This window comes from Octodon degus, unplaced genomic scaffold, assembly GCF_000260255.1.
Source record: "Octodon degus isolate 3935 unplaced genomic scaffold, OctDeg1.0 scaffold00101, whole genome shotgun sequence".
NCBI classification, from domain to species: domain Eukaryota; kingdom Metazoa; phylum Chordata; class Mammalia; order Rodentia; family Octodontidae; genus Octodon; species Octodon degus.
The window spans coordinates 443,042-467,908 of record NW_004524677.1 but is presented as its reverse complement, the minus strand read 5'-3'; the positions used below and the strand labels follow the sequence as shown (position 1 = coordinate 467,908).

Below are 24,867 nucleotides of genomic sequence, written 5' to 3'. Positions count from 1 at the left end.
TCCATTAGCACTGTACCACATGCTATATACATATAGATAGATAGATAAGATAGATAGATAGATAGATAGATATTACCCATTGTATAAATCCAAATGTTAACTCATCTTTTTTATGCTTTTTCAGACTTGCTTTGTAGAACTCAGTACACCTCTAAATGATTCTTTTTAATTTAAATGTAGTCTAGGTTAATTCTGAAATTAAATATTTTCTTGGTCTTGCCTCAGATATACGTATATTCACCAATATTATCCTAGACGCCATTCCAATAAGAAGCAGGATAACGCTAGTTTTGTGGGAGGGCCAAATGCCCCCACCACGGAGTGGGTGAGGAAGCAAGGGGCGCGCTCTGTTCCCACGGTGGGACCAGAGTCGAAGGAGCTCAGGGCAGCTCCCCGCTTACCCCTGCTCTGTGTGGGAAGGGAGAAGCAACTTTCACAGCTATTTAGAACAAAACTGGAAAGAGATGGGGGGGGTGCGTAATGCCTGTAGAAAACTGTAGAAAAAGGCATGTTCAGCCAGAAAGCAGTGGGCGCTCAGTCCCTGGGATTTAATTGAGTCATAAAGAATAACAGGCAGGTGAATCTGTCTTAAAGGGCAGTGACACTCGCATCCCCTCCACCCAGAGGAAGAGTCTGGGGCAATAGCCTCGCACCCCCGCGGGCGAGCGAACACGCACGCGTACCCTCAAGAGCACACCCATCTCCTGACTAAGGTGACCAGTGTGCCCTGGGGTTGGGGACCTCACGGAGGCTCCTGAACCCGGAGGCTGTGGGCAGCTCCACAGATCAGCGGGCGCGAGAGAACCCCGGATCTGCGAGGAAGGCTCCCTTCGCACACCCCAGCCCCACCCCCACCCCTCCGCCGCCCTCTCGGTCTCCCCCCTTTCACTTTCGCATCTGCGTAGGTGTCTGCCCCGGCTGGCGCGAGGGCGCGGGGGCGCGCGGGGAGGCGCGGGGGCGCGCGGTGGGGGAGGGGTCCTGGCTCCCGGCTCCCAGCGGTGCTCCGAGGCTCCCAGCGCCGGGCGTTCCCCCCTCCGTACCCCTCCTCCGCAGAGACACCGCCAACCGCCCTCCTCTGCGCCCCCCACGGCGTGGTGGGGGTGGGGCTCAGGCGCCTGCAGCTTGGGAGAGGCGGGGAGAGCCGTAGCCTCCCCGGGTGGGCAGCCTGGTAGCAGGAAAAGAAACTTTTCCCTCCCGGCCCTGCGCGTCGTGCCCAGCCCTTACATCCCGCTGCTGGTGGCACCTGCACCTGAGGCCTGGCGCGAGGTCCCCGCCGGACCTGGGGGGGGGGCGGAGAAGGGGTGCGTGAATTTGGACTCTGTTCTCTCTCGGCCTCCTAGCTGTCAGCGGCTAGGGTTAGGGGGCGGTCCCTGGCGCCCCGCGCCCCGTTTCCCACCAGACCGTGGCTGGACGCTGCGCTGCCTCCTCCCGGCCGTGAAGGTGTGACCCGGGGAGGGGGCTGTGGCGTCGCGGGCTCCCCCTGCGGCCGCCCCCACACTCACACACGCACACTAACGCGCGCGCTCCCCGCCGCCACCACCGAGCTGTCACTGGCCACCCCAGGCCCGGGCGGGAGGCGCCAAGAGCCAGCCGGCCGGACGGGCCGGCTCCCAGGTCACTGGCGCTAGCAGCAGGGTGGAGGACTAGGAGCTCAGGGACAGGGGCCTGCAGGGGGCGGGCGGGTGCCCACGACCCCCTCTGCGTTGTTTCGCGCCGCCGCCTCCTGCGGGGTGCCAACACTCCTACTGCGTCGCGCTACCCACCGTCAGTAGGGCGACCGCCGGGATTATCCTCTCCATCCTCCCTGCCAGGCGGCTCCTATTGGACTTGCTGGTGGCGGCGGCGGGCGTCTCGCTGCCCCCCTCTGTGCGCCCCAGCCTCCCCACCATGTCCTAGAAAAGGTGAGTGCAGCGCCGTCACTTTGCGCGGACAGCGGCGGGAGGGGGCGCAGAGCGCTGGCGGCACTGGGCCGGCAGGGTCCGCGCGAGGGCAGAGGGCGCAGGCGGGTGCAGGGCGCAGGGCGGGAGGCGCGGTGCCCGCAGGGCCGCCTGGAGCGAGGGTGCCGGGCGGAGGGCGCGCGAGCACGTCGGCTGCTCTGGCACCGCTCTAACCTAGATTTTGCAAGAAGCTAAGATCCTGGGCAGGACGAGCCCTCCCCAAAGGAAGTGAAAAACTTAGTAAAAGAGACACGTCCATTCCTTTAATAATGAATAACTTGGCAGCGCCGGTGGAGTCTGCGCCGCGCTGCGCGGGTCGGGGCGCCGGGTCCGGGACTCCCTTGGCTCCTGCGAGCAGCCCAAGCCCGACCAGGCGGTCCCTGACCCGCTCCTTCGCGGGCGCGTAGAGAGGGGACGCCGGGCGCCGCGGGAAAGTTGAGGCGCTCGGTGGAGACTCCTGGATGCGGTGGCACCGGGGACTTCGGGGCACCGGACCCGGGTCTGGCTTCCCATGACCGCTGCTATCGCCCCTTCCGCCAGGATGTTTCCAGCCGAGCGGCGGAGAGTTCGAGGTTCCCTGGGCTCGGGGTCGGGAATCCCGAAGCTCCCCGAAGTGCGAAGGGGAGGAGGGGCCTCGGGCACTGGCGCTCTCCTCCCCCGCGGCTTGGGCGGGCGCCACACAGCTGCCACCGCAGGCCTGCGGGTCGCCGAGGGCCGGGGGACCAGATTTAGGTGTGTACGTCACTGATGCTGACTCCGGGCCAGTCTGGAGCCCGAAACGGAACCTCCGTGGAGGCGCCGTAAAGTCTTTAGAAATCAAAGTTAAGAAGCAGGCCCGTCGCTTTGCTTAGGGACTGCAGGGGGCGGGCGGGGAGAAGCGAGGAGAGGGCTGGGAGGGAAACTGAGATTTCTTGGTTCAGACGCTCGCCCCTTGGGAAGCAGTTTGGTTCCTCGTCTCCGCCTGCGTGTTTGTCCCAGTTATGTGCACACCCCCTTCCACTCATTATAAAGTGAATCCTCGATAGTAAGCTTCCCCTCCTAGGAGACTAGTGGAAAAATCCAACGCTACAGTAGTCGGTCGAGCAACAGTAAGGAAGGAGAGTGGCAGCTCTTGACCCCCTGGCACTTTTTTTTTTTTTTTTTTTTTTTTTTTGAGAGAGAGGGCTGTGGTTCTGGTGGCGGCGGAAGGCAGGCTGCGATTAAAAGGCTTTGGCTGCGGTGAAATCACCCGCTTTTCCCTGCACGGTTAAAACAAGAAAATTCAAATCGAGTGGGAACGTGATCTCCTGCTCGCCGGCAGCGAAGACTGCGGCTGCTCGGCCCGAGGTAACTCTGGAGACGGGCGGGGGCGGACGGAGGAGCCCGCAGGGCCGGGGCTGCGCTCCCCGGGTCTTCCCCGGCTTCGGGCGCCGCTCACCTGGCGCTGCAGGTGGACAGCTCGAGGGGCCAGCGCATCGCCCGCTCGCCAAAAACCCGACTTCTTCCGCGTCGCCACACTTTCCTCCTCTCTCCAGACATCCAGGGCTGGGCCGGGAGAGAGCTAGGCGGGCGAAGGCGAGACGCCGGCGCCAGCCCAGGGGGCCGCGGGCGGCGTGAGGGGCGGGGGTGGGGTCGTAGCGGGGCCCCCGGGTCCCGCACACCAGCCGCCGCTGCGGCTTTAAGGAAGCTGCCGAGTCCAGGCTGTGTCGCAGCAACTTTGTATCAGTCATGTCGCCCGCCCGGTGACTGACAGCCATGACTGTCCAATGAGAAGCTCGCCTGACCCGTGCGGCGTGGAGCCCCGCTTCCCTCTAGGCCAATGGGAAGGGCGCAGGGGGGCGGGCCAGCTGCGAACTTTATCTGGACATGTGACCCGCTTTTAAAAGGGCCGGCCCTCCAGCTGGCCCACTCCCCCTCCGGGTTTTCATCCGCCCTCTCTCCCTTCCTCCCTCCCTCTCTTCCTCCCTTTTCGCCCGCCCTGGCCCTGCCCCTACCCCTACCCCCTCCTCCCCGCGCCTCTGCGCCCGGGGTGTCATTGGGCCCGAGAGACTCGGGCCAACTTCGGGCTGCTGGGAGGAAGCTTGTGCAGTCACCTGGGTGCAGGAGCGCTGCCGCCGCGGCTCTCCCGCTGCAGGGAGGGCGGCACTGGCCGGCCTGGATGCGCTTGGATGTTGGGGGGCTCCGCAGCAAGGGTGTCGCGGCGGTGGCAAGCGCTGCAACAGGTAGACGGCGAGCGACGGACCCCGGCCGCGGCAGGTGTGTAGGGGTGCGCGGCGGGGCGCCTCTCCCTGCGCTGCGTGCGGCGGCGCGGAGCGTGCACTTTGCAGGGAAAAGTGGCTGCGTAATCCGGAGGCACGGGCAGTATGGTGCTGTGTGCTTGTTGTTTTGTTTTGGTTTTCCCACTTTTTCCCCCCTTCGGCCGCCAGAGGACTATTTTGGGAAAGTTTGGCCACTTTGAATAAATGTCCTCTAATGAGCAGCTCTAACCGCCTCTGGCAGTGGGAGGTCTCCCACCCTTCTCTCCCGCAAAGAGAAATTTTTGATTTTTTTTTTCCTTGTGCAAATTTTAAAGGACGTTTGAATAATATTTCTTTCCTCTGTCAATTGCGGAAGCTCTCAAATCTCAGCCGGAGGTGTAGCGGAATAAGGGCAGTTGAAGGAGATGTAGATCCTGACGGACCCTGCAGGAAGGGGGCTTTGGAAATTTGTGCGTTTCCCGTTCCCAGGTTTTCCCGAAACTCTGGAGAGAGGCTAGGCTTTCTGTGTCATCAGAATTTTAAGGGCAGAAAAGCAATGAAGCCTTGGGGGGGGGGGGCATCCTTACCCTGCTGAATTTTAGGTGCGTGGCTTTCCTTTTAAAAGACTAGGTTCAAATCGTAATGGGTTGCAGCACCATCCGTTTTCATTATTACTTCATTGTTTACCCTAAGACAAAACAAACAGCTGAGTTTAAAAGACACCAAATTGGCTCGTTAATATCTCGCCATTTCTCTAGGTGCTGTTATTGATGATATTTATATCGATAGGTTAACAGCGATCTCCATCTGTGAAGACCTGCCCTGCCGTGAAGTTCTCATTTCATGTTTGTCGTCGAGACGTACTCGCATGGAAATACTTGAGAAGTTTTGAAAAAATAGCTAAAGTAGAACTTTTTTTTTTTCTTAAGGGAAGGCAGTTTTGTTTGGGGATTTTGAGATCAGGTGGCTCAATGAATTAGGTGAGTGAATAGAAATCCAGTGTGCTCAATTCTAACTGGTTCTCCGGCTCTCCTGGGTGACCTTGGGCGGATTTCTTTCACTCACCTTACCTGCAAAAGGAAGGTAATAGTTTTGAAGAACAGAATGAGAGAAAAGTAGGTGGCAGTGCACTTTAGTGAAACTCTGCGACTAGCAATGACTGAAATTCTTAAGGCTTGGTATTTAAGATTCTGTATTATGGCGAAATAGCTAGAAGATGATGCCACTGAAGAGAGACTGTGTTTTGGAGGAAATAAAATTGAAGCCATTTTCAGATAAGGTATAAATTCCGAGAATCTTTAATAGTATTCCGGGAGGGGGACCTACTTCCTTATAGAAAAGCACAATTAAGCACAGGCTATAAAACATACAATTTAAGGTCAAGTATTTCTTTATAAAAATGATGTTTGAGAGCCTGCACATAGATAGTTTAAGGTAGAATCTCCAACCGTGCTATTCCTACTTCCATGCATTTCCTTTATATTTTGGGGAGACTATAGTAAAATTAAAGGTTCATAATGGTTTTTGCCTTTGTTCCAAAACTCTATCTAGTATACATTGGGAGGCATGCAAGCCTGATTTTGATCTAGATATTAGAGCTCTGCTTCCTCTTCTACTTTGGTAACTAAAACTTTATCCTCTGTCAATTTCTATGAATATCATAAATATCCTGCAAGTATTTTCAGTGCTCATTAGTAAGTTCCGCTCAAGCCATGATTCTGTTAATTCTAAAAAGACGACTTAGAGTTTCTTGGGCAACGTAGCAAATAAGTTTCTAACCTGATAAATTTGTTTACAGAAAAAGACTTTAAAAAATAGGGAGGTCTCAGCGTATTTCACTGATCCTATTTTTTTTTTTTTTAAGTCCAATCTTTGAGAATGTTTGCAGTGGAAGTCTTGCAGATGCTAAGTGTCCGTTCTCTGATGTTTGCTGCCAACCTTTACTCTATCTCCTTTGTTGAAAGTACATGAGGTTGGTGGAAGGCAATACGTTCAACAAAGCTAATTTAGAGTTCCAGCAAAGCCTTGGGCAAATTTTTTAATGCTAGTCTTGTCAATAACATGAAGTACCGGCTGTTTTATGATATTGTTAAGTGTGCAGGGCTTATGAAGAGGACTTAAAAAGTTGTGATCAGCTGTCTGATGTTGGCTGATAAGGTGCTTCCTTGCACAGTCCTGGCAGGCAGGCAGGCAGGCAGGCAGGCAGGCAGGCAGACAGACAGACAGACAGACAGGCAGACAGGCAGATAGGCAGATAGGCAGATGGATGGTGCTCACTGTCTCTGGTACAGGTTTTCTTCCAGTCTTCTATAGCCTTCCAGATCTGGCATGCAGCTCACGCTTCTCGGCAGAGTAAAGTGCTCTTCGGAATACTGCTAGCAGGTGTTCTGTGTGAAAAGGGTGCAGCGGCCAAATCATGCGGAGAAGGCTAGCAGCATGAAGAGTGAACTCATCCCTACCCTGTAGAATGTCCCAGGGGGTTCAGTGTGCAGATTCACACTGTGAGTCAAAAAACCAAGGAGTGACCATCGCACTTGAACAACAGTCGGGAGAGTGGCTTTTTGTAGTTGTCATGGGTGGAGATCCCCCCTTCCTACTCAATGCAGAGTGCACTGTTGCCTACAGCCAGGGAGATGACTGTGCGAGCTAGGAGTGTGCTCCTGGAAGCCTTTGGTGAGGGGTAGGGGTCGTCTCCAGGTGTTGGGGAGTATAGCTGATGATGCAGTGCATCAGGCAGAGGAATGGAGTTGGGGATGGAGCGTGAGACACACATGTGCACATATTGCTTGCGATGTTTAATAAATTTGGACCTGAAACATCTATACCTTAATATATGTTCATTTATCTTTGGCATGCAGAGGCAGAATATTCTTAGGTAGACTTAGAAAAGGCACGTAATCTTGGCTGTATTTTTCAACTCATAGCTATGACTACATTTTTTTTTTTCAGTAAAGCAAAAAAGTCTAGAATTAGCCATTTGGGTTCCAATCCACTACCCTCCAACTTTTAATTAGTTTTATCCATAACAATTCTCTTTTTGGCTGGAATTACCAGCTAACTACTTCAAACTTTGTAATTTGATTTATTTTCTACTGTTTTATGATTGATTTTTTATTAGAAATTCATAGAATAATGTTCTTTTAGGTAAAAGCATGCAACATAATGGTAGGTTTTAATGTTCACAAATTGAGTATTGATTATCATATAATAGTTTAACATTTTTTATTTGCACTTCACTATCCATCTGGGACAGAATACTGAAATTGACAGTTTTTGCCTTCTCAGAACTTAAATTCTAGTGTAGAGCACAGAAAAGTATACTCAAAAAATTTGGACATTAGATTTGATTTTGGATCCTTTTGGCATTTAATGATAGTATAATTTTTCTAGTAGAAACCTTGGAGTATCATTTTTTACTGAGGGGATGAGGAGGAGGAGAGAAGTTAGTCGACTTCAATGAGGGGAAAGGGCTGGAGGCTGAAAGCAGTTCTTATGCACAGAACTACTGTATGGTGGGCCTCTCTGAGGTTATAGACTGTTTACAGACTTGACTCATGCAGGATTTTATTTTTATTATTTATTTATTTATATTTATATTTCATTAATTCATTTATTGTCCATACTGGGGGTTGAATCATGGGCTATTACACTGAGCTACTTCCCCAATCCTTTTTAGTTTTATGACAGTCTTGTTGTTAAGTTGTCCAGGCTGGGCTTGAACTTGCTGTGCTCTTGTTCAGCCACCCATAATGCTGGAATTAGTGCGTCCAGCCTAGCTAGACATTGTTTCTAGGCATTTTGAAATATAGAAATAAAATATTACTGTAAATGAGTTTATTTCCTGTAAATATGTTTCTTTAAAGTGCTAGAGTTGATTTAAAGTTTTAACTCAAGAAGGGGTGATTTTGCACCTGGAGACATTTGGTATTGTCTGGAGAAGATTTTGGTTGGGGTTGGGGAGTACTCCTGACAGCCAGTGGGCCAGGGAAAGCACTAAAGGCCTTACCATGCAAAGAGTAGAGCCCCTTCTTTGGGCCAAAATATCCACAGTGCCAGGGTTATGAAATCCTAATAGAGAAATCCTGGGATCAAATTCCAGCTCTGCCCCTTAGCTCTGGGCCTGGGCCTCGGGCTTTCCACTTGTATTATGAAGAGAATACTTTCACCAGCTGTACAGAGTTGTTTATAAGGATACACGACCATACTGGAGTGCATGAGTGTAGAAAGTTTGTAAAATTGCATTGAATTATATAGTGCATAAGAATTATATAACCATAGCCTATTAAGAACTGAGTTTATGGGTCAGAGCTAATGGATGAGGTTGCACGTGTAAGCCAGTCCAGTGGGCACCTGGAGGGTAGGGACAGTTCCTGTGTCTTTGTTATCATAGCAGATATAGTGATTGGTCCTAGGCCCAGGATATACCAAATGCTCAGTAAATGATGTTAGTTTGTGCTGGTGGGGCAGAACTCAGGGCTTTACACATGCTAGGCAAGCACTCTGCCATTGGTAAATATTGTGGAATGAATGACTAAATTTTTAGGACCTTTCTGTTTTCCTCCATGGCTTATTGAGCATGGAAATGTCTGTATTGAGAGTTTATGTTTAGCAGCACTATCACCAGGTCAGGAGTGTGTCCAAGACCTGGATGATGCTGAAATACAGCGAAGGGCTACTTCAGCCTCTCAGGTCAGTCCTTGCATCCACTCAGCCAGGACACATAAGCCGTTACTTTTAAGAGGTGACATGAAATCATCCTTACCACTAAGCTACCTTAATTCTTATGGTTTTAAAATTAATTCTTAACGTATTTTCCCATCACAATTCACTTGCTACGTTTCTGTTTGGCAGTGTTATCTTTGATTACACTTCCACACAGTTTTTAAACAAGTATTGGGTAGAGGAGGCTGCTGCTCCCATAGGATCAAAATCTCCAAAAGCTTTGTCGGAGTCGGAAGATTGAGTTTTAAACTGTGTGTTTAAAATTGTGCCAGTGTGTGTTTCACCCTGAGCAAGGCCCCTCGTCCCAAGTCCTCAGTCTCTCCTTTGACTGCCTCATACTTCATATCCATGTAAGTAAACATCTGTCAGTATTCTCTGCAAATTCTAAGGGATACATTGAATACATTACTTTTATTTGGGTGCCAAACAGTTTCATTGAGTTCTTATCCTGACTTCTGGAAAGTTAGGGTCAATATTATGCTTTGTCAGCACCAAAGAAGGTACATCTTAATCTAACTAGGAATATTGCTTACAGTAAATAGTATGTGTCTTCGAAGTGCAAGAAGGGAAATTTCAGAATGTCTTTCAGCGTGATAATGCTAGTACTGATTCTAACTTGGTAATGCAAATTTATTTGTCAGCTATGGAGACCAAAGGCTACCCCAGTCTCCCTGAAGGTCTAGAGATGGAAAGGCGGTGGAGTCAAGTTTCTCAGGCTCCAGAACATTCTTCCCTGGGTGCCACCGAAAGGACCGATGAGAATAACTACATGGAGATTGTCAACGTAAGCTGTGTTTCCGGTGCTATTCCAAACAACAGTGCTCAAGGAAGCAGCAAAGAAAAACACGAACTCCTCCCTTGCCTTCAGCAAGACAGTAATCGGTCTGGGATTTTAACATCCGATATTAAAACCGAGCTGGAATCTAAGGAACTTTCAGCTACTGTGGCTGAGTCCATGGGTTTATACATGGATTCTATAAGAGATGCTGACTACACGTACGATCAGCAGCACCTGCAAGGAAGCCTGAGTCCAGCAAAGATTTATCAGAATGTAGAGCAGTTGGTGAAGTTCTACAAAGAAAATGGCCATCGTCCTTCCACGCTCAGTACTGTGAACAGGCCCCTGAGGTCCTTCGTGTCGGACTCTGGGAGCTCCATGAACGGCGGGGTCTTGCGTGCCATTGTTAAAAGCCCTATCATGTGTCATGAGAAGAACCCCTCCGTGTGCAGCCCTCTGAACATGACGTCTTCAGTCTGCAGCCCTGCTGGCATCAACTCTGTGTCCTCCACCACAGCTAGCTTCGGCAGTTTCCCGGTGCACAGCCCCATCACCCAAGGAACTCCTCTGACGTGCTCCCCTAATATTGAGAACCGAGGGTCCCGCTCGCACAGCCCTACACATGCTAGCAATGTGGGTTCCCCTCTCTCCAGTCCCTTAAGTAGCATGAAATCCCCAATTTCCAGCCCTCCAAGTCACTGCAGCGTAAAATCTCCGGTCTCCAGTCCAAACGTCACCCTGCGCTCCTCTGTGTCCAGTCCTGCAAATCTCAACAACTCAAGGTGCTCTGTTTCCAGCCCTTCCAACACCAACAACAGATCCACGCTTTCCAGCCCGACAGCCAGTACGGTGGGATCCATCTGCAGTCCTGCAAACAATGCCTTCAGCTACACTGCTTCCGGCAACTGTACTGGAGCTGGTGCCACCCGGGATGCAATTCCCAGTCCAGACACGCACGAGAAAGGTGCTCACGACGTCCCTTTTCCTAAGACTGAGGAAGTCGAGAATGCCGTCTCCAATGGTGTGACTAGTCAGCTCAACATTGTCCAGTACATTAAACCAGAACCAGATGGACCCTTTAGCAGCTCTTGTCTGGGAGGAAATAGCAAAATAAATTCAGACTCTCCATTCTCAGTACCAATAAAGCAAGAACCAACTAAGCATTCGTGTTCAGGCACCTCTTTTAAAGGGAATCCAGCGGTAAACCCATTTCCATTTATGGATGGCTCATATTTTTCCTTTATGGATGATAAGGACTATTATTCTCTATCAGGAATTTTAGGACCACCTGTGCCAGGCTTTGAGGGTAACTGTGAAGGCAGTGCATTCCCGATGGGGATTAAACAGGAACCGGATGATGGGAGCTACTACCCGGAGGCTGGCATCCCTGCCTCAGCCATTGTTGGCGTGAATTCAGGCGGGCAGTCCTTTCACTACAGGATTGGTGCTCAAGGTACAATATCTTTATCACGATCAACTAGAGACCCATCTTTCCAGCACCTGAGCTCCTTTCCGCCCGTCAGTACTTTAGTGGACTCCTGGAAATCCCATGGCGATTTGTCGTCTAGAAGAAGTGATGGATATCCGGTCCTAGAATACATTCCAGAAAACGTATCAAGGTAAGTTGATTTTCCCTTCCTCCCCCCCCCCACCCGCCACCTTTTTGTTTGTTTGAAAATTAGGGCTTTATAAAATGCTTTATAAAATGTGGAAGGTTAGCTGCATATGTAGGTTTGAGAAATTTAAACACCTTTCGGTTCATTATTGTTTTGTTTTTGTTCAAAGGATAGTTGTTTCCCCTTTGCTTGTCAGTATAATGGTATTACCTTTTTTGAAGCAGAGGAATGAAACATTCCTAAAATCTCTTAGCTAATACCCACGTTGGCTTGGAAGAAGCATAAATGGGTGCTCTGCTATTGTCTTTGTAGGTGTTTGGAAAATGTTTGTTTTCTACTGCCAATTACTGTGTTTGTTTTAGCAGAACTGGGTTTTTTTTTATTCAGCTGTTCGCAGACCCACTGCAACTGCATCAGATTACTTTCTTTGTGGTCTTAGTCTCCTTCTCTTTAGTTTTCCTTATTAATTACATAATTGATTGTGGAAAAAGTAACACTGACCCTAAACCTGTTACCCCCAAGCGCCTCTGCTTCCCACCCTCTTCTGGGTAGGTTAATTATATGAACATTGTGGTTTTTCAACATAAATAAATCACTTCCTTAATTGCTGAGGTTTTTAAACTAAAACTACTAAGTGGACAATCTTGCTTTCTTAGTCGTGTTGGGAGTGAAATATGGCACTGTGGTATTGAATTGGTGTATTCATAAGTTTTCAGATCTGTAAGACAACAACTGTGAAATATCTCTTGGCTTTCCTTATTATAGTTAGCAGGTTGTATATATTTAAAAAAAAAACAAGGAAGGAGTTTTAGATATGAGTGTAAAGGGTGGTTCTAACTTAGGCAATGAATACTTTCATTGGACTTTGCTTTAGTATTGTTTTATTACATGGCTGAGATAAATGATTCCTTGCGAATATATTTCCTACAGATGGTTCATTCCTTTGGTATCTAAGGATATGTGTGTATTTTTCCTCCATTTACTTAAAAATGTATTTTGTGGGAAGTATATCCATCCTGTTAACAGGATACAGATCCTGTAGTTTGTTTTTCTATATTCTCTCTCCCTTGTTGTTATTTTTTCAAACAAAAACAAAGCTTTCTGTTTGTGAGTTGTTGTCCTTATCACCGGCTCCAACCTTGCCTCTCTTATTTTTATGGAAGCAAACATTCCATAAAGTATACGCTGTATACTTACAGCTCCTTATAGCGTGAGTTAGTCAACCGCGTTCTTAGGCTCTTAAATTCCACACACTAACGAGAGTCACAAGGTAGCATGGCTGTTATCAGAAACTTGGTGTTTTACTGTTAGCACTTCAATTCACTATTGGACAAGGAAATTTTTGCACATGATGTGGCTGTTTTTGTAAGTGATAGTTTTATGTAGCCTGAGATAAGGCAGACTGGAGCTAAGGGCATCCCTGCCCGCCCTGCCACCCCAGTGCTGCTCCTCACAGGCTCCTCACCCCCGTGGGCACCTCTTCACCTGGGCTGTAGCTTCATCAATGGTCAGAAGTGAAGTGACTCGAACTATCTTCAATGTAGTGAAGACAATTTATGAGTTAAGTTATCGGAAGGACTGAAAATAATCTGGTGTGTTAGTAATCATTCTCTTCATTGTAGTTTTAAAGTTTGATAATCTTGGGGTTTTTTTGTAAATGAAACATAAAATGTTTACAAGGAATATTTGAACATTTTAAGTATTGTCACAAGAAATATCTTATAGTTTCTTATGACTAAACTGATTGTTTCAGGTAATTAGTACCACATATTTGATACTGTAATTTGGCTTATGCTTTTTTCAGTTATGAAGTTTATGGCTTTGGGGATTGTTATTTTGGGTAGAAATTTCAGATATGTGGCAACTAAAATAATTCTTATGCTCATTCTGTACCATGTTTATTATTTTAAGTGTAGTTTTCACATTAAATCCACCACTGCTTCTGACCAGTGACCCATTGACCTTGAACCAGTCCTGCATGTGTGGGCATTGTCTGCTCTTGTGAATCTCCGAATTCCTTGTGTTTTGCAATATGATACAAAGAGATAGATATTTTGTTTGCATCTAAACTGATTTTGTGCCAATTTGCATTTCAAACACTTGAAGTATCAAAGCTTTAATGTTATTTAAAAACGTTTATAGCTTAATTCTTTACAGCTTTACCTAGCATTATTCAAGCCTATTTGTTTATTCCAAGCACAAAGGCTCAAAGATCAGAAGATATTCCAATCTTTTCCCAAATTTCAATATACACAATATAATCATCAATTTAACTTCTAGGCCTCATTGTTGGTCTCTTATTTTGTATCTTCTGGACCAAAATCTGGCCTTTTTGCCTGTTTCTTAACTTCTGATGATCAGATCCATTGCAGATCATGGTGAGTCAATTAATAAATATTGTAAAGGATGAAGATAATATATAAATACATCTAGCTTTAATCATTGCCTTCATCTTTAATTAGAACTCTAAAGTAAGTCAGTCAGTCTGTCTGTCTGTCTGTCTGTCTTTCTGTCTTTCTGTCTTTCTTTAGTGGTATGGTACTGGGGAACAAACTCAGGACCTTGTACTTGCCAGGCAGGCACTAATGCTACAGAGCTATCTCCCTGGCCCTAAAATATCTTCTAATAGATGTAAAATTGTGGCTTGAGAGTTCCTGATCCTTTGCAGAGAGGTTCATAAAGTCAGAAATCATGGATTGATGAAAAATGCTCTCAAAATAGAGGATAGAGCATTGGATTTTTATGTAATAATTTATAAAAAGCTCATTGATGCCCTTTCAGCTTCCATATGACAGCTAACCTTTAAGACATACTGTCTATTGTTAGTGTGGTATCGTATCTACAGGGGTCTGAAGAGATGATGAAAACACTTTCCCTTTCCAACATCATATCTACATGAGGCCAGGTTCTCTTCAAATGCTTGAAGCAAGACCTGTCATACACATTGAATGCAGAAGAAGAGAATCCAGCTGTCTTTTAGTAAGCAAGATAATAACCTTACAGAAATGTAAAACATTAAAGAATATTTTAATAAGGTTTTTCAGTTGGGGAGATAGTTTTAAAAGTGTGATGTTTAGCACTCAATAAGCTATTTTTAAATAAGCAAAGGCATTAGTTTTAGAGACCCAGGCATGAAGAACTGCTGGTCTTCTCTCTTCTATAGAGTTTGGAGGTTCCTAGAGAAAAAATATATTCCGTTATTTTAATTAGACTCACATTATTCTCAGGAAGGAGTATGCTATTCAAATAAGAAAAAGACTGTCACCTAGATTAATTTTTAGGCGGAAAGAGTGACTGATGGCTCGGAGGTGTGTGTTGTCTTTGTTTCAGTCCGTGGGCCTTCTGCAAGAGCAGTGATGAAAGTCATCTGTCTGTTAATGATTCCCAGTAAGACGGGTCGGCTGTGTGCCAAACTGTGAAGTAGATCATGACAAAGCTAAACGTGAAGCCCTCCAGGTGGACGCTAGGCCTAGTTGTGTCTTGCAGGTCAGACGTGCCCTGCCAGCTGAGGGCGCAAATGGAACGATGGCCTCAGCGGAGTCCCGACTTCTCTCAGCCTCAGTTTCCTCACTTAAAGTGAAGTGGAACCCGATGCCGTGTGGAGGTGCCAGCGGCATTACTGAGTGCTGTATACTTTGCAATGAAGAATCGAAGTCAGTCGTGGCTTATTCACTAATCTGGTTTTAACTCCCGCCCCAAAAGTCTCAGTAGTTTTCATAATAGTCTAGATAGAAAAATACCCTTACCATTTACTATTTTTAGGTAAAAGTGAAAGGCTGGTGAAATTCCATTTTACTTAAAATAATGAAATAGTTACTTCTCTTTAAAAAGTGATCCATATTTGTGATATATAATATTTATACTTGGCTTTGGGGAATCGGAGCATATATGTCACAGCTTGATCACATTTCATCTCCTTTCCTCTCTTTCTGTGCCTTAAATTCCTTCTGTGTCTCCAGAAATTCTGCCTTTTTCTACCATCTCTAATCAGATCTTTTCTTTTATAAAATCAACTTAGGATGAATCCTTTATTCTTTTTATAGACATTATTCCTCATGGAAACGGGCTACTCCTGTTGACATAACACCAGCCCTTTATGGCGATAATCCTGATCCTTCTGACAGCATCCTGGCAGATGGTAACACTGGTTTAGACTTCTGAATTTAAAGTTCACTGTTTTAATGGGTGTGTCTTGCTAGGTGAGACAAGTATTAGGTATTTATCTTAATTTATGCTGATTTGCTTTTGTGATAGAAGAAAACAGTTTAGTAAGTAATATACCGTTTTATTTTTCATTTGTCCCAAATTTGAACAACTGACTTTATGTGATAAAGCAAAAGATTAAAAATCCAAGCACTTTGTGACAAATTTTACCCTTTTGTAAACTTTCTGAATAAGTCCCTTGAGATGACCGTGCAAGCTATGAAGGAGTAGTGGGCTTTATGGGAATGTGCTATGTTTTGAGTGCTGCTTACTTTAATCAATAAGTGCACTACAACATTGCTTTAGTCACTTGAGGTGAAGACATGTTAACTTGTTTCCTACTGTTTGTCTTATAATGATTTTGAAACTACTGTGGTACCTGAAATTTCTCCAGCTTAGTATTCAAAATAATACTTTTGAAGTGATTTTAAAATGAGATGCTATTTCTGTTGATTTACTTGCTTTCATTCAGTTTTAATATTTGTAGGAAGAGCAGTGATGATTTTTGGAGAGATAAAAGCTTCAGCGCTTTATAATGTGTAAGATGCTACTTTCCGTGTACTTCTGTAATTTTGCTTTTAACATCACAGATATCCTAGGTGTAAATATTAGTATGTCCAGATTTTATCATCTGAAATGTTATTTAGAGCTGTTTACTTCACACTTAAAAATCAGAGTTGTGATAAAATCCAGTTTGTATTAGATGAATTCAAAGTATTCAATTTAAAGCAATTTTTAGCCTGTGACTTGCTGCAACCAGGGCCTAATGATTTAGCCTTTATAGATTTGATGCCTGCAGTGGTATTGAGCTTCTGGGCGTGCCTGCTCTTTCCTATCTTTGTAGTATCAGAGAAAGAATAGCAGATGCTATCACCATAATTTCAGAGCAACACTTGCCTTAATGCTTTGATGGCGTTCATTCCTTCTGAAATATTACTTTCTTTCCCGCTTTCAGCTGTTGCTTTTATTTCCTGCTGCTTACCTGCTGATAAAATTTCAGCCCTGCTGCTAAATAATTTTATCATTTTCTTTCATTTATGAAAGTAGGATGGAGAGAAAAATATTGCCGTCACGATCATACTTAAGCATAGCCGTTAGCTTGAATACCTTTGCAGGTGACGTTCCAAAATCTCATTGTGGAAAGTAAGGAAAAGTAAAAGTATGTAAATCAATAAAGTCTTTATTTTCAACTTTAGGGTTTCTGGTTTTAAATTTGTCGAGTATGGGCTTTGCTTTTATTTTTTGCGGAACCAGGGATTGAACTCAGGCCCTTGCACTTGCCACAGAAGCACTTATTCTACTGAGCTATCTCCCTGGCCCCAATTTTTTTTTTAAAAATGTACTTAGTACAAGGTCTACAGCATTTCACTACACAGCTTGGACTCAGTGATCCGCCTGTTTTCAGCCTCCCAAGTGCTGGGATTATAGGTGTGCACCACCATGCCCAGTCTTAATCGCATCTCAGCGTGCCTGGGGGTAGAAGTGGGGGCCGTAATTTTTAAGAGCTTTATTTGGTTATTTTTAGGATAGGGTAATGATGAAGCTAAAATGTAATCAGATATGAAAATTTGTTCCTGGGCTGGGGCGATAGCTCAGCAGTCCAAGTGCCTGCTTGGCAAGCGTAAGGTCTCGAGTTCGATCGTGGGCACTGCATGCAAGCAGTGCTGTCCCCTGAAACTGGGTGTAGTGGCGAGCACCTATAAACCCAGGGCTGGGGAGGCTGAGACAGGAGGATCGCTGTGAGTCCGAGCTGCATAGGGAGATCCTGTACCAGGTGAATAAATAAAAATTAAAAAGTTCCTTAACTGAGCTGTAGAAACCTCAGGACTTAAGATAGTATTATGGCCGACATCAGATTTCTGTGTTGAAAAAGGGTAAAGACTGTTTGTATTTTGTACCAGAAAGAGATAATTGTATCCTAAGGAGGAAAACAAGAGAAAGAAATAATTTGAACACTTAAAAAGTTAATATCGTAGGGAGAGAATATGAGACAATGGCTGCCAAGTTGGGTGCATAATGTTGGCTAAGGACTTAATTTTGTTACTGATGGATACTTCATTGGTATATAGCTTTACCTCATGAGTTAGGGTGGTTGAAACCAGTATTAAAAAAATCATACAGTGAGAGAATAAAATATCGTTTGTAGAGGGCACAACTGACCTCGGGTGTTTTGACAAGGAGAAGTTCTACAGGTGAGGCTTGGAAGATGGACAGATGGTAGCTGCACAGCGATGGACCTGGGAAATTGGCAGGGGTGGGTATTGCCTGATAGAGTGAGTGATGGCATCAGAACCTTAGAGAGGGCCAGGAAGCGCAGAATGTGGTCCGTCCCGTGGCTGTGGGAAGGCTGTGGGAAGGCTGCTGTGGGGAAGGAGGAGGAAGGCCTGCACAGCTTGGTTGGAATCAGAAGGGAGTTGAATTTGAAAGACCCACTCAGAGGTTTGTGTTTGGTAGGTAAAGACTGGCTCTTTGAAAGTTGGAGCCGGAGGAGGTGGAGCTACAGTGCACTTGGGAGACCTTAATTGAGCCGTGGGTGGGGGTCGAATGCAGCATCAAGAGGCTTGTTAAGTAATTATCCCAGCTGTGCAGTACAGTGGGCACTAAGCTCTCTGGAGCAAGGATGTCAGGAGTAATGGAAGAAAGGGGGCAGATTGTGATATTACAGAAAAAAAAAACCTACATAAAAATTGATGTTTATCTAAAAATCTTATTATTAGATAAAAATTTTTAGATAAAAAGGACTACATATTTACCAAAAAAAAAAATGGAAGTTCATTACAAAAATCTCCTGAAAACAAGGACATTTTCTCATGCAACCACAATGCAACCATCAAAACCAGGAAATTAGCTCTAATCAGTTATTTTATTCCCAATCCCTCAAACTGATTATGCCGATTGTCCCTATAATGACTTTTACAGCAAAAGGGTCAAGGTCAGATTTTGTATTGTGCCTAGCGCTCACGTCCCTTTATTTAATCTCCTTCAGTATAGAACAGTTCTTTACTATTTATAGATTTCATGACTGCTTTTTTTTTTTTTAAGAAAAATGTTGTACATATAAATTGGGGGGCTTTGTGATTTTTTTGAAACATATACATCGAGTAATCAAGTGAAACATGTCCATCTCCTCAGAAGTTAATGAACTTTTAAAGGATGGAAACCTCCAAATTCCTGTCTTAGCTTTTTGAAATATGCAATATTCAGTCTCTATCTGTAGCCCGCTATCGTGAAGCAGCATACTAGGGCTTCTTGCTCGGAGGTGCCGCCAAGACCAGTGCCCACCGACCAGCTCCCTTACTCTGCCCTGCCCAACTCCCTTACTCTTGCCCTCCCTTACTCTGGCAGCCATCGCTCTAGTCTCAACGTCTATAAAAGCAACCGTTTTGGATTCCCCATGTACGTGAGAGATCAAGGCTCTGTATCTTTCTGATCCTGACTTATTTCACTAATGTAGTCACCTTTGGTTCCATCCATCATGTTGCAAACAGCAGGATTTCATGCTTTTTGTGACTGTGTGGAATTTCACTGTGTGTATGTACAATATATTCATTATCCATTCTTCTTAGTCATTTCCTAGCTGTTATGAATAATTCTGCAGTGATCACTGGAGGGTAGGTACCTCTTGAGCACATTAATTTCATCCATTTTGGATAAACACAAAATAACATGATTGCTGGGTCATCTGGTAGCTCTATTTTTAATTCCCTGCTGAGTCTCCATACTAGCTCTGTTAACTTATATGTCATCGTAGTAGTGATGTGAGGATTCCTTTGTGCCCATATCCTTTTCAGCACTTAATATCTTTTGCACTTTTTTTTTATTAATTTAGGACAAGATCTACAGGGTCTACAGGGTCTCACTTCATAGGTCGGATTCATAGTGAGTCTTTCTGTTTTTCAGCCTCCCAAGTGCTGGGATTATAGGCGCGCACCACCACACCTAGTCTCAGTCACAGTCTCAGCTCACCCTGGGGGCGGGGCTGGCACTGCACACTGGGGAATTGAACCCTAGCCGCTGTGCTCTGCCGAAGCAGGAGCTTTATTCCACTGAGCTATCTGGCCAGCCCTCTTCTGCACTTTTTGATAGTGCTGTAGTGATGCCTCATTGTGGTCCTGCTTTATATTTTCCTGCAGATTTGTGATCTCCAGCATGTTTTCATAAACCTCTTTAGCTATTGGTATGTCCACTTTGGGGAAATGTTTGTGTAGCTCTGTTGCCCACTTTTAAATCAAATTTTTTCATTTTATTTTGCTTTTGAGTTTTTAAAGTTCCTTATATATTCTGGATATTAACCACCTCTCTGATGTTTACTTTGCAAGTACTCCCAGTTCTTAGTTTGCCTCTTCACTTTGATGATCGTTTCCTTTGCTGGGGGAGGTTTATAATCTGATAAAAGCTGTCGTCCATGCTTTTGCCTCCTGGGCCTTCGGAGGCTTGTCTGAAAAATTCTTGCCCAGTGCAGTGCCTTGATTTCTTGCCATGTTTTCATATAGTCGTTTTATTGTTCAAGGTCTCACAGTTAAGTCTTTAACTCACTTTCTAACTGGTGAGAGACTGGGCTCTAGTTTGATTCTCTTACACTAATTTTGAAGATTAAAGGCCAGTTATTTTACAGAAGCTTCCACTCTAGAGTTGATGATATACTTCCTTGCGATTAAATTCGGTTGATGGGGCCGGCCAAATAGCTCAGCCTATTAAGCATCTGCAAGCAGATGCATGGGCTGGGGATTTGATCCTTGGGCCTGTTGTGATGGCCCCACCCCCAGTGCACAATGAGAAGGCAATTGAGACTGGATGTGGGGGCACGTGTCTGTAATCCCAGCTCTTGGGAGGCTGTAAACAGGCGGATCACTACGAATCTGATCTAGTAGTGAGACCCTGAACACCCTATAGACCCTTCCCTAAAAATAAACAAACAAAAAATTCTGTTGATGCATCCCTGGCAGGACTGTCCCAGAAGTGGTGCTTTCCACACTGTTATAGTTTGCTCAGTGCTGAGCAGGTCCTGCATGCCATCCTTCTCCATAGTAAAGCTGCTCCTCTTTTGCAGTTAGAAAATGTCTTATGGAGAAGTACTTTGAAATTGTAAACATCCCATTCCTTATCAGACTTCATGTTTTATTTTTTGTTTTAATGTCTTCAGGGCTTCATGGCAATAGTTTACACCCTAATCATTGTTATTTTTTGATGTTTTGGTATTGAAACTATTCCTGATTAAGCCAGAGGGAGTAAGCCCATCCAAGCTGGTTTCTCTGTCCTTTTGCTTTGTTCCTATTGTTCTTTAAGTACTGCCTTGTTTCCTTGCTATGGACTCATCTTGCACTTTTCCTGCACCAGTCCTGGACTCTGCCACTTCTCCAAGGTGCATGCATCTCCACAGATGCTTTGCTTTCTGTGGTCATGATCTCATGCCACATTCGCATCACCCCTTGCTGGGCCATTCCCATTGCTTGCATTCTGCACAGGCCACACAAACATAGCGATGCCTTCCTGTCTCTGTGTGGACCCCAGTCTCCACAGTGAACACCATGGCCATCTTGGGGTTGATACGGGGTAGAGACCATCACAGATGACCATCTTCTACCCTTCACAAGGGAGCCTAACCTTTTTTGCTGTGTATTATGCAATGCATTTAGGAAAAAGCTATTAAGTTAGTGGGGGGAGAATAAAGTATGTGGAGAATCAGCAAAAAGTCCACATTTTGAGCCTGGTTGTCATGAATAATGGTGAGCAATAAGGGGAAAAGTCAGTAGGCTTGGAGAAGTGGTGATACCTTGGTTTTAAGTTTTAAGTTCCTGAACTACCTCTGATAGATCTCTGATGGGTTGCAGTACTGGTCTGGAGGTGGAGGAGGCCCCTTTGAAAAAGCGGCAGTTCAGGGAATCCATGTGGATTTTTACATTTTGCTAAGAGTTTGGAGGAATGGAACCCCATGAGGAGAATGAGCAATACATCTTAATACAGAAGTATGTGGCCCTAAATATTTCAAATTAGAGGGGTTCTAGGACTACCAATAAATCAAGCCTAGCCTGGGTGCAGATCTTGAAATAAAAGGCTAGAGAAATCACATGTCTATTTTAGTATCATACAAAGTAGTCACAGAGCTAGGAATAAGTTCCTTCCCATTTGTCCTTGGGTTGCATCCTCTTTCGGTAGGAGGTGGTGATTCAGACCCCTGTGATAGTGTTAAGACTACCAGGTGATGTTTTCAAGAAGAAATATTGCAGAGTGATGCAAATGGGAACCGGATTGAGATTGAAGAAGAGAAACATGGGGTTTGTGCATACAGCCATGAAATGCTTGGAAGACATCTATTTTGGTGATAAAAACAAAGGGGTGAAAAAGATGATACTGCGAAGAAACATCAGGATCAGAGTCAGGATTTTGTTTGATGGATAAAAGATAAAGAGGGGTCTTGGTAATCACAATCCCCTTGGGTAATCACATAGTCACAGCCCCTGGGGAGGCTGAGGCTGGAGGATAGCAAGTTCCAGGCCAACCTGGGCAACTTAGTGAGATTCTTGTCTGTAGAAAATGGCTAGGGATACATCACAATGCGAGAAGGCTTGACTATCCTATGTAAGTCTCTGGCTTTCATCCCCAGTACTGGGGGGAAGAAAGTGAAGAGAACAAAGGATTTGCGCTGAAGCTGTAGGAGTGAGAGACAGCAGTTGATGGGGGCAGAATCCTGAGAAGGCAAGGTTTCGAGGAGGCTGCAACTAGCTTCAGAGTCAAATGTTTAACCACTAGATTGAATCAATATATTCTGGCAGTTGCTGGCTGCTAGGATTACTGTTTTACAAATATGGAGATGGTCATAGAACATGTGGTTAGCCTGAAGCCACGCGGCTAAGGTAAGTGAAAAAACAAATACTTGGGCTAGAAGAGAAGAAAGCTGAATGTCCTGGAGGGATGAGAGGGCAAGACAGCCCAGTGGATCTTTGAAAGTATAAATTAGCTTATGTAGTGGACATAAAGCCCCTTGGTGGCTTCTCCTCCTGGTTAGCTCCAGTGTCCACCCTCTCAGGGGCCTTCACTGACCATCTTCTTCAGAGTGGTGACCTCTTCCCTGGCTGCTGATGGCTCTCCCTCTGCTGTCTTCCTAGGGCAGCTGATAGCGCAAGCTTCATGGGCTCCTTGTCCTCTAATGAGAATGTAAACCTTCCGAGAACAAGGACCTTGGTGACCCTGTTTTCCAGAACATCTGCCAGACCAAAAAGCGTGTACTGTTGATGTTCACCAACTGGGGAGAGAGGGAACTGGTTTGCACTTAGAATAGGTGTGCATCTTGCATGACTATGTGAAGATGGGTGATGATGCAAATTCATAAAACTGTCTCAGTGACGGTTCTACGGACTTTGGAAAAGTTTTAATTACTGTGAACATATTTGTCAGATTTTCAGGAAGTAATTCTTCAGAACTACTAAGCTGGCTCTTTCTCTCTTTTTAATGTATTTAGTACAGGGTCTCACTGCACAGATCAGACTTACAGTGAGCCTCCTGTTTTCAGCCTCCCAAGCACTGGGATTACAGGCACGGGCTCCAGCACGTCCAGTCTCAGGCTCAGGGGTGGGGCTGTCACAGCACGCCCTGCGTCTGCCTAAGCAGGCACTCTAAGCTGAGCTCTCTGGCTGGCCCTTAAGCTGGCTCTTCCTCATCTCACCCAGATAGAGTGGATGGTGATGGTGCATTCCAAGCCAATTGATAACAGAGAATCTTGTTCTCTAATTTGAGGCTAATTAGTTTTCATTTACAAACACGAAGGTTCAGTTCTATGTACAGTTCTACACGTTTTGCCAAATGTGTATTCATGTCACCATCGCCCAGCCTGTCACCTCGGAAATTCCTTTGGGCGACCCTTTTTAATCTCTCCCCTCACTCCCAAACTCGAGTGACCACTGTCCGAGCTTATCTGTGTTATTTTACTGCTCATAGACTGTCATAGAAATGGGACAGTGCCTTAGGTAGCCTCTTGCTGCATGTGCCATGACACGCGTAGTTACATGTACGTCACTGCTTGTATCTGGAATTGGTTTCCCTGAGTAGTACTTCATTTATGGCTCCACCACGGTTCTGTCATCTGTGTACCTGTTGACAGACATCCAGATTGCTTCCAGTTTGGGCTGCTACCAAGAAAGCCTCTGTGATTATCCACGCATAAATCTCTGCATGGACGTAGGCCTCTTTTCCTCGGTAGGTACTAACGGTGGAAATCTGCTAGATCGTATGGTGGGTAGAGGTTTAGTCTTCAGGAAACCATTAAGTTCTTTTCCAAAGTAGTTGGAACATTTTACATTTCTGTCTGCAATCTGTGGTATTCAAAGCCATTGGACTTGCCAGCACTTGAGAGTCGTCTTAGGCTTCCTAAGAGCTGCAGGGTGGTATCTTGTGATTTAAATTGGCATTTCACCCATACCCAAATGACACTGAATGCCTCTCCACAGAATTATTTGCCAGTGATAGGCCTTCCTTTTCTGACGGCTGTGAACCTTTTTGGCTTGTTATGAGGTTATCATCTTTTTGTCATCAGTGTATTATTTTAAGGTAAGCTTTTTGATAGCAGACATAGAAGCTAGAGGAAAAACTGCTATTTAAAGTTCTGCTGAGAGAAAAAGGCAATATGAATGTTTCAGATTACTTTTCCCACTGTCGGTCCACAAATGAATACAAAACATGGGGCTGGGGAGATAGCGCAGCAGCACAAGAACCTGCCTGGCAAGTGCAAGGTTCTTAGCTCAATTCCTGGTACCAAAAAAAAAAAAAAACCAAAAAAAAAAAAAAAAAAAAACTGTATGAAACATCTCCACTGTATTCCCATGGTCTGTAGTTGGGGAGGATTTGCTACTGAGTGTGCACAGTAATAAATTTTTATTATTATTATTGTTCCCAAGCAATGATGCTGATCAGAACTGGTAACAAGATTAGAAAAGGAAGAATTTTTTTTTTTTTCTCTCTCTCTCTCTCTCTCTCTCTCTCTCTCTCTCTCTCTCTCTCTCTTTCTCCTAGACTGGTGGCATACAGCTTCCTGTGGTCCTACAGAAGCCTAGCTATCAGCTGATATTTGAAGGCTGGTGCATTTTGGTGGGGAATGGGGAAGTATTTAAGGAATAAGTGATACAGTGCAAGTCAAAGTTTGTAGACAGGAAAAAGGAAGCCTGCGTGGAGGGGTTAAAGGTAGTTGGGGAAAACTAAAGCATAAATATCTGCGAATGTGGAAATGCAGTGTTGGGTCCTATCAAAATAGCACTACTTCATAGTTTATTTTTAAAGAAGTAAGAAAAAAGAAAAGTAATAGGAGAGTAACAATACATTGTGTGTTGCTCTTTTCAGAGTAGTTACTTGGGGTGCAAGATATAGGCATGAGATATTGTCCAAACAATATTATTACAAATCTT

At 45.3% G+C, this 24,867-nt stretch overlaps 1 protein-coding gene across 3 annotated transcripts in view; it reads left to right on the top strand.

Moving 5' to 3' along the window:
* The first annotated feature begins 1,812 nt into the window (after positions 1–1,812).
* Nr3c2 (nuclear receptor subfamily 3 group C member 2) overlaps positions 1,813–24,867 on the top strand; it is a 388,454-nt gene continuing 365,399 nt past the window's right edge. Inside the window, exons 1-2 of one of the 3 annotated variants that reach the window (XM_023723691.1) lie at positions 1,813–1,901; positions 9,517–11,272. In XM_023723691.1, the coding sequence (XP_023579459.1) occupies positions 9,519–11,272 (1,754 nt within the window). In that variant the 5' untranslated portion in view covers positions 1,813–1,901; positions 9,517–9,518. Of the gene's footprint in view, positions 1,902–3,899; positions 4,173–5,104; positions 5,134–9,516; positions 11,273–24,867 lie in introns of those variants that run through there. The other 2 variants (XM_004638681.2, XM_023723692.1) reach the window with 2 other exon arrangements.